Below are 17,500 nucleotides of genomic sequence, written 5' to 3' on the forward strand. Positions count from 1 at the left end.
GTGTTACAGTGGGTCACACACTGTCCTTTCCCCCCTGGGACTAGGTGTTTCACTGGGTCACACACTGTCCTTTCCCCCCTGGGAATGGGTGGTACAGTGGGTCACACACTGTCCTTTCCCCCCTGGGACTGGGTGTTACACTGGGTCACACACTGTTCTTTCCCCCCTGGGACTGGGTGTTACAGTGGGTCACACACTGTCCTTTCCCCCTGTGGGACTGGGTATTACAGTGGGTCACACACTGTCCTTTACCCCCCGGGACTGGGTGTTACAGTGGGTCACACACTGTCCTTTCCCCCTGGGACTGGGTGTTACAGTGGGTCACACACTGTCCTTTCCCCTGTGGGACTGGGTGTTACAGTGGGTCACACACTGTCCTTTCCCCCCTTTTCGACTGGGTGTTACAGTGGGTCACACACTGTCCTTTCCCCCCTTTTTGACTGGGTGTTACAGTGGGTCACACACTGTCCTTTACCGCCCGGGACTGGGTGTTACAGTGGGTCACACACTGTCCTTTCCCCCCCTGTGGGACTGGGTGTTACAGTGGGTCACACACTGTCCTTTCCCCTGTGGGACTGGGTGTTACAGTGGGTCACACACTGTCCTTTCCCCCTGTGGGACTGGGTGTTACAGTGGGTCACACACTGTCCTTTCCCCCCTGTGGGACTGGGTGTTACAGTGGGTCACACACTGTCCTTTCCCCCCTGGGACTGGGTGTTACAGTGGGTCACACACTGTCCTTTCCCCCCTGGGACTGGGTGTTACAGTGGGTCACACACTGTCCTTTCCCCCTGTGGGACTGGGTGTTACAGTAGGTCACACACTGTCCTTTCCCCCTGGGACTGGGTGTTACAGTGGGTCACACACTGTCCTTTCCCCCTGTGGGACTGGGTGTTACAGTGGGTCACACACTGTCCTTTCCCCCCTGGGACTAGGTGTTTCACTGGGTCACACACTGTCCTTTCCCCCTGTGGGACTGGGTGTTACAGTAGGTCACACACTGTCCTTTCCCCCTGGGACTGGGTGTTACAGTGGGTCACACACTGTCCTTTCCCCCCTGGGACTGGGTGTTACAGTGGGTCACACACTGTCCTTTCCCCCCTGGGACTGGGTGTCACAGTGGGTCACACACTGTCCTTTCCCCCTGTGGGACTGGGTGTTACAGTGGGTCACACACTGTCCTTTCCCCTCTGGGACTGGGTGTTACAGTGGGTCACACACTGTCCTTTCCCCCTATGGGACTGGGTGTTACAGTGGGTCACACACTGTCCTTTGCCCTCTGGGACTGGGTGTTACAGTGGGTCACACACTGTCCTTTCCCCCCCCCTGGGACTGGGTGTTACAGTGGGTCACACACTGTCCTTTCCCCCCTGGGACTGGGTGTTACAGTGGGTCACACACTGTCCTTTCCCCTCTGGGACTGGGTGTTACAGTGGATCACACACTGTCCTTTCCCCTCTGGGACTGGGTGTTACAGTGGGTCACACACTGTCCTTTCCCCTGAGGGACTGGGTGTTACAGTGGGTCACACACTGTCCTTTCCCCTCTGGGACTGGGTGTTACAGTGGATCACACACTGTCCTTTCCCCCCGGGACTGGGTGTTACAGTGGGTCACACACTGTCCTTTCCCCCCCTCCCCACTCTGCATGTTTGATTATCTCTGTCCCGTGAATGCTGTCACTAGCAGCTGGGACTGCAGCGCTGTGTGTGTGTATGTGCTGAGTTAGTCTGAGCGTGCAGCACCAAAAGGTAGGGCACAGCTGGTTTGCTGTGGGCATCTGACCAGCCTGAAGGTGAGTCAGCAGGAAGAGGCTGAGTCAGCGTTCCCGAGATTCAGCTTGGTTCACTCCTTGAGCTTCCTTATAAATGGCTATTGGTCTGGCCTTACCCGCAACAGGTCAGCTCTCTTTCCACTTGCACCTTGTCAAAACCACTCAGAAACTTCTGGACTTCAATCAAGTCACTACTCACTGATTTATACCCTGTGAAAACACAGCCAGCTTCTCCCCTCTTTCCCTTTCGTGTGTACATATTTTGTAAAAATACATGTGACAATAAATTACTGTTCTATTCTATTCTCCTCATCCCACCCTGTCAATCAGATGAAGACTTATTTGTGCAGACTCTCTGTTGTCTGTCAGCCGGCCAGTCTCGTCTCTGTGCTAACAGAAGCCTTTCACTTCCACAATGACCTTTGATCTTTCACCTTATCAAGTGCCTTCTGCAATGATTTAGCTGCGATCTGCAAGTTACTCCTTAAAAGAAAAAACAATGAATTGGATCCAAAAAGATTTCCACTCCCCTTTCAAAAACACTGCGTTGATTCTTCCCGACCCCCTCGAGTTTTTCGGAGTTCCCAACAAGAACCTTAAACGTCGAACACCTCCCTCATGCCCGAAATGAAGCCATCTGTTTCCTGTTCCCCACCTCCCTCAGTTTGACAGTGAAGGATAATTCCCATAGGGTTCAGGGGAGGATGGAGGTTAAAGAGACAAGAACTTACTGGAGAAGTGGGGGATGATGGGGACATTGGCAGCGGATGCCTCTCTGACCAGCTGTCGTCAGGGTGGACCTGGGCCCAGAAGGGCCTGCCCTGAAATGGAGAGAAAGAGAAGCAGTTAACACCTAGTGATGGGCTTTTCTCACCCGTCCCTAGTTACCCCTTGAGAAGGTGGGGGTGAGCTACCTTCTTGAACTGCTGCAGTCTATGTGCTGGTTGTAGACCACAATGCTGTGAGGGAGGGAGCTCAGGTTTCTGACCCAGCGACACTGAAGTCAATAAACCAAAAGGAACAGAGAGGGATGGGTGATGTCCTACTTAGATCCTTGGCCAGATTGGTCATGTCAGGTGGGCAAGACCAACGTTAACTTTTGCCTATGGTGCATCTCGAACATAAAGCTGGACAACTGACCACAAAATCTCTTGTTCCTGTGGGTGAAAAGGGATGCCTTTCCTGTCTAACACCCTTTGACCTGGAAGCACAACACAATGACAATGAGTAATTTCTTTAAAATGTCTGTGGGATCGGTAATTATATTTCAGACAACGTATAAAATGCTTATTTTTTCAAATTTGCTTGACTTAGAAAGCAATCAGTTGCAATTTTCTTTGATAATGCAAAATACTATGCATGTAGGCCGGTGACCCTTAACCTGGAAGCAGTATTGAAAAAAACAATTTGACACCAGAAATTGTATGGCTGGAAGACCTAAGGGAGGACTAGGGGTAGAAGGTGATCAGAAAATTAAGGACTCAGATATCAAACTCCAGGTGCCATTAATAGAGAAACTCCTGACGGAATGACCGTCTTCCTATCGGTCGCGAAGTAGAATTCTGGAATCTCAAGTGGAAAACAGCTACTGCTGCTGAATGTAACAAAGGGACGACATGACAGAGTGAAAAGGCGAGCGATTTTAACCAAAGAGGCCAAACTCGAAGGAAAATAAAATGGGGCATCACCTATTTTGATTGCCAGCCAATCAGGTGCTGATGGGTGTGGAAGATGGATTTTTGTTGTACTCACTACTCGGAGGGAAATTGACCTTTGAAGTATCATTTGCTTGTTAATGCTTTGCAGATTTGTGTCGGCTCTGGTTCATGTCAAACATGGGAATCCTGTGATTGTTCTCTTTCTGGTCAGTTGGGGCTCAGTGCAACCACTGCCGTTTCTCGAGGCGATCGTGCCCTTCCAGTGTCAGGGAACAGACAGGGTATTGGGGCAGAGTGAGGGGGCATCTCGACTTGGGAGAATCAATGCTGATGTGCTGCAGCGCCAGGGTGCCCACCACTGCCCCCTGTCACACACACTCACACCAGCCTCAGATCAGAGACACCAGCCTTGCTCACGGGTTAGTGCCTCATGCCTTTGTGCTCGCTACCCGCTGGGAATGAGAAACTTGGCCCAATCTCTGGGTGGGGAGTTGTGAGAGATCTCAAAGCACGAGTTCCTGGAGCCAGCGTTGAATCCTCATTGCGATATTCTTGTCTGATTAACTCTGATACAGCTCACTGCAATTTGTTCATTCATCAATTCTTATGTTCAACACAAAACAACCGCGACAGCACAGAGGCACTGGGCAGCGACGGAAAACTTACCAACAATCCGTTAGGAGACATGGGGCTGGGGGAGAGAGGGGGGCTCAAACTCTCCGAGCCATTGAATTGAGGCAGGGACCAGTTTGACTGGTGGATCTGTGAGGAGGCAAACAGAATAGGGGCTGAATGTGACTGTGAAGAGAACGTGACTCAGTAACCACACTGTCTCCAAAACCAAGGGATCAACTCCGTTCAGAATCCATAACATTCAACTGTGGTACAGTCACACTCCCGCCCGATGTGTCACTGCGGTACAGTCACACTCCCGCCTGACATGTCACTGTGGTACAGTCACACTCCCGCCTGACATGTCACTGCGGTACAGTCACACTCCCGCCTGACATGTCACTGTGGTACAGTCACACTCCCACCCGATGTGTCACTGTGGTACAGTCACACTCCCGCCCGACGTGTCACTGTGGTACAGTCACACTCCCGCCCGATGTGTCACTGTGGTACAGTCACACTCCCGCCCGACGTGTCACTGTGGTACAGTCACACTCCCGCCCGACATGTCACTGTGGTACAGTCACACTCCCGCCCGATGTGTCACTGTGGTACAGTCACACTCCCGCCCGATGTGTCACTGTGGTACAGTCACACGCCCGCCTGACATGTCACTGTGGTACAGTCACACTCCCGCCTGACATGTCACTGTGGTACAGTCTCGCCCACGTCTGATGTGTTGCTGTGATACAGTCGCACCCACACCTGACAGAGGGTGGTGGTGGAGGGTTGTTTTTCAGACTGGAGGCCTGTGACCAGTGGAGTGCCACAAGGATCGGTGCTGGGTCCTCTACGTTTTGTCATTTACATAAATGATTTGGATGTGAGCATAAGAGGTACAGTTAGTAAGTTTGCAGATGACACCAAAATTGGAGGTGTAGTGGACAGCGACGAGGGTTACCTCAGATTACAACAGGATCTTGATCAGATGGGCCAATGGGCTGAGAAGTGGCAGATGGAGTTTAATTTAGATAAATGCGAGGTGCTGCATTTTGGGAAAGCAAATCTTAGCAGGACTTATACACTTAATGGTAAGGTCCTAGGGAATGTTGCTGAACAAAGAGACCTTGGAGTGTAGGTTCATAGCTTTTTGAAAGTGGAGTCGCATGTAGATAGGATAGTGAAGAAGGCGTTTGGTATGCTTTCCTTTATTGGTCAGAGTATTGAGTACAGGTGTTGGGAGGTTATGTTGCAGCTGTACAGGACATTGGTTAGACCACTGTTGGAATATTGCGAGCAATTCTGGTCTTCTTCCTATCGGAAAGATGTTGTGAAACTTGAAAGGGTTCAGAAAAGATTTACAAGGATGTTGCCAGAGTTGGAGGATCTGAGCTACAGGGAGAGGCTGAACAGGCTGGGGCTGTTTTCCCTGGAGCGTCGGAGGCTGAGGGGTGACCTTATAGAGGCTTACAAAATTATGAGGGGCATGGATAGGGTAAATAGGCAAAGTCCTTTCCCTGGGGTTGGGGAGTCCAGAACTAGAGGGCATAGGTTTAGGGTGAGAGGGGAAAGATATAAAAGAGACCTAAGGGGCAACTTTTTCACACAGAAGGTGGTACGTGTATGGAATGAGCTGCCAGAGGAAGTGGTGGAGGCTGGTACAATTGCAACATTTAAGAGGCATTTGGATGGGTATATGAATAGGAAGGGTTTGGAGGGATATGGGCCGGGTGCTGGCAGGTGGGACTAGATTGGGTTGGGATATCTGGTCGGCATGGACGGGTTGGACCGAAGGGTCTGTTTCCGTGCTGTACATCTCTATGACTCTATGGCGCTATGGTGGGATTTGAACCCAGGTCCCCAGAACATTATTTGTGTCCCTGGATCCCGAACCGTCGATTCCCCTACTCCTCGGAGGCTGCCTGATTGTCGGTCCTTTTCCTGCACCACATTCTTGTCTGTGGACTAACGGTCCAACGATAATACCACTCGGCCATCATATCCCTCGTTTGGGATTGCCAGCCCCATCTTACACTTGGAGCAGTCATGCAGGGTGCATTAGCCAAGACTCACCTGGGCGTATTTATTGAAGATTTGTTCCCAGGAGCTGTAATCTGCTCTGTCCAGTGTCGCCTGAGAGAAGGAAAGACACAAAGACATCACGGTGAAGGAAAGGTCAGACGTGGTGTGCCCAATCAGTGCCCACTGCCCCATGCCCTGCTGTTGGTCTGTCTGGGTCACCGAATGGGTCTGAACAGGTGATCAAGAGGAAAGTGGATAGAATAGAGAGGGGGATTGGGGTCTGCAGAGAGAATGAACAGTGGGTGTGACTGGCCTGAACATTGGACCCCACCGTGCCCCATCACCATCCTCCCTCCCCATTCCCCAGGGGTCAAGACTGTCTCTCCCAGGTGCTCTGGTTCCACAGAATCCATCTGAGGCTGGGCAGAGGCCTACACTAGTGTAGGCCCACAGCTCACCTGTGACAGTCCTGCCTGAGGCCTCAACATGCTGGCACCTGATTGGAAGGGAAGCAGTCACATGATCTTCCTCCCTCAGTCACATGGCCTTCTAATACAAACCAGCCTGCCCCGTTCAGAATTAACCCCCACTTCCCTCCTGCTCCGAACCCCCAAGTGCCTGTGGGAACCAAAGGGTTAAATATCACGAATATAAGATACTCGGCATCGAGAGGTCCATAGACACTCTCCTCAGTTTGCTGGCTGTGTTTCCAGTGTCCAGTGTCCCCCACCTCAGACACAAAACGTCATGGGGGGGTTTGACCTCCCTCTCCCTGATCTAAAAACCTGAGCCCAACGTCGAAGGGACAGTACTGACTGAGTGCTGCACTGGCAGCGGCGCCACCTTCCAGATGGCATCTTAAACACAGGCTCCCAGTCGGATATCAAAGACCTGGAATGATTCTGCCTGACGCCCAGAAATTATCCCCCGCTCAATCTTGCTCAAACAAATCAGGATTTGGAGATGCCGGTGTTGGACTGGGGTGTACAAAGTTAGAACTCACGCAACACCAGATTATAGTCCAACAGGTTTAATTGGAAGTACTAGTTTTCAGAGCACCACTCCTTCATCAGGTGGTTAAGGAGCGTCGCTCCGAAAGCTAGTGTGCTTCCAATTAAACCTGTTGGACTATAACCTGGTGTTGTGTGAGTTTTAACTTCAAACAAATCAAGTCCTTGCTGTCAAAGGGAGCTTGCTGCATCGAGACGGATTTAATTCTCGCCCCCGTCTGGTGACTGGGGATATAAGTCAGGGTTTCTAATCTATGGGACACACTGCAGGACCATACCAAAGCTGTGAGTCAGAGTCCAGCACAGCCGAACAGACTGTAGCGGTTCAACAAGCCCGCTCACCCCCACCTTCTCCAAGAACAGATAGCCAGCTACCAGCACCAGCATCCCTTCAACAGCAGAACCAAAATTCAGAACATTGGTGTTTTCATCACACGCCTCTGAGTCAGACAGCAGCGCGTACCATCGGGTGCTGAAGGTTCGAGTTGGAACTTGTATCTCTGTGAGGGAAGAGACAGAAATCAGGTCACCTATTCCACCTGGAACACCAATCACATCAATCTGCCTCACAGACAGAGTGAGAGAGAGAGAGAGAGAGAAAGCTGAAATGTTCAAGACCTCATGGTTTTTCCCTTGACCAGAGGACAAGGGAAGGCTGGTCACGTTTGGGATGGGGGTTTGGAATTACGATCAGCTTTCAATCCCTGAGGGGTTGCAGTTGCCCATTATTGTTTAATGACAAACCCAGGCACCCCTGCAGATTCTTTTCTCTGATGCCAACCCAAGGTTTATCCACGGAAAACCACAAAATGCGGGAGGTCACAGCGGGTCAGGCAGGAGCCACAGGGAGGGGACAGGCTAACGTTTCGAGTTGAGATGGTGACCAGGGTGGGGCAGCAATTAGGCAGTAACTGAGGTTGGGGGGGGGGGTTATTGAGTGCTGGGGGAGAGGAGATGTTGGCGGCTCAGATTAAGTGATGGGAGTGTGAGAATAGCAAAACAGTGGCGTGTCTAACTAGCAGACTGCAAAGGACAGACAGTGCCAGTGGGGTGCAGGGAGGGGAGAGAGGACATAGTGACAGAGAACATAACAAGTAAAGCTAGAGGATGGGGAAGGAATGGGACTGGGTTCTGAAGGTATTGAACCTAATGTTGAGTCCAGCAGGCTGGAAGCTGCTGAGTTTGAAGGTAAGACGTTGTTCCTCCAGTCTGTGCTATGATTCCCTGGAATGCTGCAGCATGCTGAGGATAGACACATGGGAATGTGAGCAGGACACTGTGTTAAACTGACCAGCTCTGGGAAGATTGGGCTCCCTGCTTCTACACGGACTGGGGGTGTTCTGCAAAACGGTCTCTCCAGGCTGTCTTTGAGTTTCTCCAATGGTGGGTTGGCCACACTCGGGACAGCGAACGCAGCCGAGTGGATCGGGGGAGGTACAGGAGGTCAGCTGCCTTCAGGTTGTTAATTGGGAGGGATCGGGATCTCTGAGCTGCTCCGAGTGCAGTCACTGTAACCAGGAGATCCTCCCAATCCCCCCCGACGTGAGCTCTCCGTTCCTATTGTGGAGATCTCCAAGCGACAGGAGCAGAAGGGAAAGTGGACAGAGAGAGAGAACAGACGATAGGGAGCACAGGGAGAGGAAGAGGCTGATGCAGTGAGGTACCTGTGGTAACTGCCCTTCTGGAAGTAGGCACGGAGAAGGAACTCAGCTTGTTCATTGGGGTAGTATGTGCTGGGCACCAAGACGTAGGTGCCCGGTTCCAGCTGGTACGTTTCACTGGTCTCTCTGACATTGCGGTATTTGATCTGTTTGACCAGGTAACGCTCATTCAGAAAGGTCTGTGGCAGCTTCCCATCCTGTACCTGGAACTGAGACAGGAAAGGAAAAATAATCAGTAACAACTCGGAGCCCAACTCCTTCACAGAGCGCAACGGTCAGTTCCAGTTCCCCACAGCATGATGGGACTGGGTCAGATGGTTACTCTCTCCCCATCTTGGGAGCTGGGTTTGGAAACTGGCAAGAGCCCCATTGAACCAATGGTGGTCAGACACTGTACCACACTGTGCCCTGGTACATCAGACTGGTGCCCCCGGGGTTCTGGGGTGGGGTGGGGGGGTGGAATCCACCTTGCAAGGCATTCCACAGCCATGGAAGGCCTGCACCAGCAGCAAGGGAGGGGCCCAGGGTAGGAACTCCCCAGGGTCGCGCCCCCCCCCCCCCCTCCACTCCCCGTCACCCTCCCCACCCCATAGCAGGCTCCTGGCTGCCATTGGCTAACCCACCCCATTCATCTTAACCTTTGGGGCCGATCACCAACCATTTACTGAGCTGGGAGCTGGGGACCAGCAGAGACTGGGGTGGGAGCTGGAGACCAGCAGAGACTGGGGTGGGAGCTGGAGACCAGCAGAGACTGAGCTGGGACCTGGAGACCAGCACAATCTGGGCTGGGAATTGGGGACCAGCACAGTCTGAGCTGGGAGCTGGAGACCAGCAGAGACTGGGGTGGGAGCTGGAGACCAGCAGAGACTGGGGTGGGAGCTGGAGACCAGCAGAGACTGAGCTGGGAGCTAGGCGACCAGCAGAGACTGAGCTGGGAGACCAGCAGGGACTGAGCTGGGTGCTGGGACCAGCAGGGACTGAGCTGGGTGCTGGGGACCAGCAGAGACTGGGGTGAGAGCTGGAGACCAGCAGAGATTGGGGTGGGAGCTGGAGATCAGCAGAGACTAGGGTGGGAGCTGGGGACCAGCACAGTCTGGGCTGGGAGTTGGGGACCAGCACAGTCTGAGCTGGGACCTGGAGATCAGCAAAGATTGAGTTGGGACCTGGAGACCAGCAGAAAATGGGGTGGAAGCTGGAGACCAGCAGAGACTGGGGTGGGAGCTGGAGACCAGCAGAGACTGAGCTGGGACCTGGAGACCAGCACAATCTGGGCTGGGAATTGGGGACCAGCACAGTCTGAGCTGGGACCTGGAGACCAGCAGAGACTGGGGTGGGACTTGGAGACCAGCAGAGACTGAGCTGGGAGCTGGAGACCAGCAGAGACTGGGGTGGGAGCTGGAGACCAGCAGAGACTGGGGTGGGACCTGGAGATACCATGTTGGCACTGGACAGTTGCCAGTGTTTGGCTAGTCAGCAGCTTTCGGGGGGGGGCAGTGAGATGGGTGGGTGAGGATTGTTGGAGGGGGTGTACTGGGTGTGGAGGGGTATGAGGGGTTGGGATCTTTCCTCTCACTCGTGCTGGGAATCCTGAATGTGGGAGGATCAGTACTTGACCAGGATGTAATCCCACTGGGCCTCCCGAAAATGTCCGACAGGGATTTGCCTCCCCCTGCATACCACCACCACCCCACCCCCCACCCCCCACCCTCCTCCCCCCCCCCCCCCGCCCCCGGCTTTCCAGCACAGTGAATGGGTCCCACACTGATCCTGTGAAATGTCACACACTGTCACAATTATCAGGAATATCTCCTCATTCCAGTCACTAAACATTGAGCAGAGAATCATCCAAAACCAACAACAAAATAAAAACATCAGAAAAGAAACATACAGACTTACTTTGGGTGGAACCTGAGGGGAGGGGAGGAAACAAAGAGAGATTGTTAGCAACTGATATTTTCACTGAGATTCCCTTTGTAGGTTGGGAGTTTCCTGTTGCCACATTGGGGATGGACAGGTTCGAGGGGACGGAGCCAGACTTTGTGATCGAGATGAATAAGACATTCTATTATTCAAGGGTAAAACATTCAGGAGCTTCAGCTGAGGAATTCACTTTAATGTAGATGAGCAAGTCACACACTTACACTATGCCACTACTGACCTGACCGTCTTGGTTTTAATAGATTTCAACATATTCATAGACTCATAGAATCATAGAGATGTACAGCACAATCACTACCCTTCGGTCCAACCCGTCCATGCCGACCAGATATCCCAACCCAATCTAGTCCCACCTGCCAGCACCCGGCCCATATCCCTCCAAACCCTTCCTATTCATATACCCATCCAAATGTCTCTTAAAAGTTGCAATTGTACCAGCCTCCACCACTTCCTCTGGCAGCTCATTCCATACACGTACCACTCTCTGCGTGAAAAACTTGCTCCTTAGGTCTCTTATATCTTTCCCCTCTCACCCTAAACCTATTCCCTCTAGTTCTGGACTCCCTGATCCCAGGGAAAAGTCTTTGCCTATTTATCCTATCCATGCCCCTCATAATTTTGTAAACCTCTATAAGGTCACCCCGCAGCCTCCGACGCTCCAGGGAAAACAGCCCCAGCCTGTTCAGCCTCTCCCTGAAGCTCAGATCCTCTAACCCTGGCAACATCCTTGTAAATCTTTTCTGAACCCTTTCAACATCTTTCTGATAGGAAAGAGACCAGAATTGCATGCAATATTCCAACAGTGGCCTAACCAATGTCCTGTACAGCCGCAACATGACCTCCCGACTCCTGTACTCAATACTCTGACCAATAAAAGGAAAGCATACCAAATGCTGCCTTCACTATCCTATCTACCTGCGATTCCACTTTCAAGGAGCTATGAACCTGCACTCCAAGGTCAAAATTCGCTCAAAATTACCCATCAGACTATTCTATTAAACTGTGGAGGTAAACTTTCTGAGCAGATTCAGAGAAACTATTCCTCTCCCTGGGGACTAAGCAATTGGATCATATTTTAAATCGAGCCAGACTTTGACAGAGCGAGAAATGACGTTTCGACACAGGATGCAGCTAGAACTTTGGAACTGCCTTTTGCAAATCTGTCGATCTGGCACCCAAAATTAACCCTTAAATATGCGGAATCTTATTCTTTCAGTGGTGACCTTTACAGGAAGATTTAAAAATCATCATTTTTTTTTTCTGATTTTATTGTGTTACTGAACTTTGACTTATTTCACAGAGAGTGGTTAGTGTGTGGAATAATCTGCCAGAGGAAGTGACAGACGCAGGTGCGGTTACAACTTTTAAAAGACGTTTGGATAAGTCCATGAATAGGAAAGGTTTGGAGGGACATGGGCCAGGAGCAGGCAGGTGGAACGCATTTAGTTTGGGAATATGTTCAGCGTGGACTGGTTGGTCTGCAGAGTCTGTTTCCGTGCTGAATAACTCTATGTGATTCATTGTTGTCACATGTACCGAGATACAGTGAAAAGTGCTGTTTTGCATACTCTGCAGGCTGATCATACCATACAGAGTGCGTCAGGGATCGTAGAACAGAGTATGCCTGCCACTGAGAAGGTGCAGAGAGAGAGAGAGAGATCAGAATTCACTTTTGGATCTGTGAAATTACCCGATGGTCTGTTTAGAGCATCTGTTTGAGCTTTTCAAGAGAATGGGACTTGTATTATTTACCAATCCGAGTGAGAATGGTGGTTCTACATTGAGGAAAACTCAGGAATATAACATGGTGATTGGTGAGGATCTCGCCTGAGGAATGAAGACAGTGTTGGAATCCCAGAGGAAAAAGCCTCAGACAAGGTCTGGACCAATATCAAAGTTACGTCAAGGAACATTCACGATACAAACGGCACCGCGAGAGTGAGAGCTGTTCTATTTATTTCCTCTCCCCACTTTGTGCCTTGATTATTTAATAACTTTGGTGTTGGTGTCTTCTCCCGTGAAGACTAATGCGCCATATTGAACCAACCCCCTCCACCATTTCCTGGTCCCCAGCCTCAGTCCCTCAGGTGCCTGGCTTCACTTTTGCCTTGCTCGTCCATTTTAAATCGTTAAATAAGCTCTTGCTGAAAAATTTCAACATTAATTACAAGGTTACCCTCAAAGTGTACCTTGATAACTTCTGGTCACTTTTCATTGGTTTTACCTCTGCTTTACCATTAAATCTTGCCACAGTGTGTATACGTCTGTTCAATTGATGCAATCCTTAACTTCCCTGGCTAACCATGTTTGGCTTATCCCCTTTCCAGAATCCTTCTTTCTCAGTGGAATAGAGAGTCAGAGAGATATACAGCACGGAAACAGACCCTTCAGTCCATCCCATTCATACTGACCAGATATCCCAACCCAATCTAGTCCCACCTACCAGCACCCGGCCCATATCCCTCCAAACCCTTCCTATTCATATACCCATCCAAATGCCTCTTCAATGTTGTAATTGTACCAGCCTCCATCACTTCCTCTGGCAGCTCATTCCATACACGTACCACCCTCTGTGTGAAAAAGTTGCCCCTTAGATCTCTTTTATATCTTTCCCCTCTCACCCTAATCCTATGCCCTCTAGTTCTGGGCTCCCCCAACCCCAGGGAAAAGTCTTTGTCTATTTATCCTATCCATGCCCCTCATGATTTTATAAACCCCTACAAAGTCACCCCTCAGCCTCTGATGCTCCAGGGAAAACAGCCCCAGCCTGTTCAGCCTCTCCCTATAGCTCAAATCCTCCAACCCTGGCAACATCCTTGTAAATCTTTTCTGAACCCTTTCAAGTTTCACCACATCCTTCCTGTGGTAGGGAGACCAGCTGTGAGTCACAAACTGTTTCCTTAACTATCTGCTGTGGGCCCTGGACCACCTCTGCTGGGAAACCCCTTCCCCAGGCCACTCCAGATCTACTCTTGCTCCTTTAGAATATAAGGGCAGCAAGATGGTTTTTTGCCACACGGAGATGAGCCAGGTGTCTCACGAAGCAGAGTGTTTGATGAGAAGCAAGAGTTTGTCCATGAAGCTCTTCACCAGGATATGTTGTCACAGCTCGATCAGGGAGCAGTAAACACCGAGTGACCAACACAATGGCCTGCTGTGGTTTGGCCAGTGATCCCACCAGTGCCATCATGAAGACAGGGAGGATGTGTGGGGCATGATTGACTCACTGGCCAGAGCAACACGAAGAACCTCTACAGTCTCAAGCAATTCTATCAGGCCCTTAGGCAAAACTAGAACAGCTTCTCCTTTACATCCAGGAGTTGTATCACACGCAACTGGGATTGTTTACCCCATCACAAAATCACTAACCACCACCTTTAATCACACACACACACACTCACTCACTCACTCACTCACTCACTCTCACTCACTCTCACACACTCACACATACACACACACACACCCCTGTAAGGGTAACCCACAACATTAAAGGCGAGGGGTAGGGGGGGAGCAAATAAATCGAAATGGAGTCGGAGGGGAGATAAAGCACTGGTGGTGCCCACCCTCTCTCTCTACAGGCATTGACAGCGCTGATGGACACTGCGTGCTCCTTCCCCAATGCCACCCTGGCACAAACGTAACCACGGAGGAGGGGCAGGCAGTCGGGAGAGATGACCCCCTCCATGGCCCACTGCCCTGGGCCTGTTAATGGTCGGCCTGGTCAGGTCCTGGGGCAGACCTGTGAGGAGATCCTCTGATCTGCCCACTCCCTTCCACACCGGGTGCCCAAAGATCACAACCACACCAGGTTTTTCCAATCTTTAAGAAGGTAGTGCAGATGCCCACAACCAAGAGAAACATGGTCCAGAGTGCCACAGTTGGGCTGGGAGTCTGTGAACCACCATAACTGTGGAAACAAGAGTTACAGGGATGTGGATCCGAGGGATCTCGGACTCACCATGATGTGAGGGGCTGAATGGCCTGTACCTATCTCTTAGAACATAAAACATAGAACATAGAACATTACAGTGCAGTACAGGCCTTCGGCCCTCAATGTTGTGCCAACCTGTCATACCAATCTGAAGCCCATCTAACCGACACTATTCCATGTACGTCCATATTCCTGTCCAATGACGACTTAAATGTACTTAAATTTGGCGAATCTACTACCGTTGCAGGCAAAGCATTCCATACCCCTACTACTCTCTGAGTAAGAAACTATCTCTGACATCTGTCCTATATCTATCACCCCTCAATTTAAAGCTATGTCCCCTCGTGCTCACCGTCCCCATACTTAGAAAAAGGCTCTCCCTATCCACCCTATCTAACCCTCTGATCATCTTATATGTCTCTATTAAGTCACCTCTCAACCTTCTTCTCTCTAACGAAAACAGCCTCAAGTCCCTCAGCCTTTCCTCGTAAGACCTTCCCTCCATACCAGGCAACATCCTAGTAAATCTCCTCTGCACCCTTTCCAAAGCCTCCACATCCTTCTTATAATGCGGTGACCAGAACTGTACACAATACTCCAAGTGCGGCCGCACCAGAGTTTTGTACAGCTGCAGCATAACCTCATGGTTCCGGAACTTGATCCCTCTATTAATAAAAGCTAAAACACTGTATGCCTTCTTAACAACCCTGTCAACCTGGGTGGCAACTTTCAAGGATCTGTGTACATGGACACTGAGATCTCTCTGCTCATCTACACTACCAAGAATCTTACCATTAGCCCAGTATTTTGCATTTCGGTTACTCCGACCAAAGTGAATCACCTCACACTTGTCCGCATTAAACTCCATTTGCCACCTCTCAGCCCAGCTCTGTAGCTTATCTATGTCTCTCTGTAACCTACAACATCCTTCGTCACTATCCACAACTCCACCGACCTTAGTGTTGTCTGCAAATTTACTAACCCACCCTTCTACGCCCTCATCCAGGTCATTTATAAAAATGACGAACAGCAGTGGACCCAACACCGACCCTTGCGGTACACCACTGGTAACTGGACTCCAGGATGAACATTTCCCATCAACTATCACCCTCTGTCTTCTTTCAGCAAGCCAATTACTGATCCAAACTGCTATATCTCCCACAAGCCCATTCCTTATCGAATGCCTTGCTGAACTCCATATACACCACATCAACCAGTTTACTCTCATCTACCTGTTTGGTCACCTTCTCAAAGAACTCAATAAGGTTTGTGAGGCACGGCCTACCCTTCATAAAACTGTGCTGACTATCCCTAATCAAATAATTCTTTTCGAGATGATTATAAATCCTATCTTTTAGCTAACCTTTTCCAACACTTTACCAACAACTGAAGTAAAGCTCACTGGTCTATAGTTACCAGGGTTGTCTCTACTCCCCTTCTTGAACAGGGGAACCACATTTGCTATCCTCCCGTCTTCTGGCACTATTCCTGTAGACAATGACGATTTAAAGATCAATGCCAAAGGCTCGGCAATCTCCTCCATGGCTTCCCAGAGGAGCCTAGGATAAATCCCATCCTGTCCAGGGGACTTATCTATTTTCACACACTGCAGGATTTCTAATACCTCTTCCTTGTGAACCTCAATCCCACCTAGTCTAGTAGCCTGTATCTCAGTAATCTTCTCAACAACATTGTCGTTTTCTAGAGTGAATACTGTCGAAAAATATTCATTTAGTGCTTCCCCTCTCTCCTCTGACTCTACACACAACTTCCTACTACTATCCTTGATTGGCCCTAATCTTACTCTCGTCATTCTTTTATTCCTTAAATACCTATAGGAAGCCTTAGGGTTTACCCTGATCCTATCGGCCAACAACTTCTCATGTCTCCTCCTGGCTCTTCTGAGCTCTCTCTTTAGGTCTTTTCTGTCTACCTTTAACCCCCAAGTACCCTAACTGAGCCTTCACATCTCATCCTAACATAAGTCTTCTTCTTCCTCTTGACCAGAGGTTCCACTTCCTTCGTAAACCACGGCTCCCGCGCTCTACAGCTTCCTCCCTGCCTGACAGATACATACTTATCTAGGACACACAGGAGCTTTTCCTTGAATAAGCTCCACATTTCTAATGTACCCATCCCCTGCAGTTTCCTTCCCCATCCTATGCTTCCTAAATCTTGCCTAATCGCATTGTAATTGCCTTTCCCCCAGCTGTAACTCCTGCCCAGTGGTATACACCTATGCCTTTCTATCACTAAACATAACAGAATTGTGATCGCTATCACCAAAGTGCTCACCTATTTCCAAGTCTAGCACCTGGCCGGGCTCACTACCCAGTACCAAATCTAATGTGGCTTTGCCCCTTGTTGGCCTGTCTACGTACTGTGTCAGGAAGCCCTCCTGTACACACTGGACAAAAACTGACCCATCTATAGTACTCGTATTATAGTGTTCCCAGTCAATATTTGGAAAGTTGAAGTCCCCCATGACAACTACCCTGTCTCTCTCTCTCCTATCGAGAATCATCTATCCTTTCCTCTACCTCTCTGGAACTATTTGGAGGCCAATAGAAAACTCCCAACAGGGTGATCTCTCCTTTCCTGTTTCTAACTTCAGCCCATACTACCTCAGCTGACGAGTCCCCAAACATCCTGTCTGCAACTGTAATACTGTCCTTGACGAACAATGCCACACCTCCCTCTTTTACCATCTTCTCTGTTCTTACTGAAACATCTAAATCCTGGAATCTCAACACCCATTCCTGTCCCTGCTCTAACCATGTCTCCAAAATGGCCACAACATTGAAAGTCCCAGGTCCCAACCCATGCTGCAAGTTCACCCACCTTATTCCGGATGTTCCTGGCGTTGAAGTAGACACACTTCAAACCAACTTCTTG

The 17,500-nt window shown here is 50.2% G+C and overlaps 1 protein-coding gene across 1 annotated transcript in view; it reads right to left on the reverse strand.

Moving 5' to 3' along the window:
* Positions 1-17,500, reverse strand: part of LOC140456622 (calpain-14-like) — a 182,915-nt gene that overhangs the window by 50,558 nt on the left and 114,857 nt on the right. Inside the window, exons 12-16 of the mRNA XM_072550752.1 lie at positions 8,740-8,945; positions 7,539-7,575; positions 6,117-6,176; positions 4,098-4,193; positions 2,505-2,594 (exon numbers count right to left, since the gene is read on the reverse strand). Coding sequence (XP_072406853.1) covers positions 2,505-2,594; positions 4,098-4,193; positions 6,117-6,176; positions 7,539-7,575; positions 8,740-8,945 — 489 coding nt within the window. The remainder of the gene's footprint in view (positions 1-2,504; positions 2,595-4,097; positions 4,194-6,116; positions 6,177-7,538; positions 7,576-8,739; positions 8,946-17,500) is intronic.

The sequence above is a fragment of the Chiloscyllium punctatum genome, chromosome 3, assembly GCF_047496795.1.
Source record: "Chiloscyllium punctatum isolate Juve2018m chromosome 3, sChiPun1.3, whole genome shotgun sequence".
In the NCBI taxonomy this organism is placed as follows: Eukaryota; Metazoa; Chordata; class Chondrichthyes; order Orectolobiformes; family Hemiscylliidae; genus Chiloscyllium; species Chiloscyllium punctatum.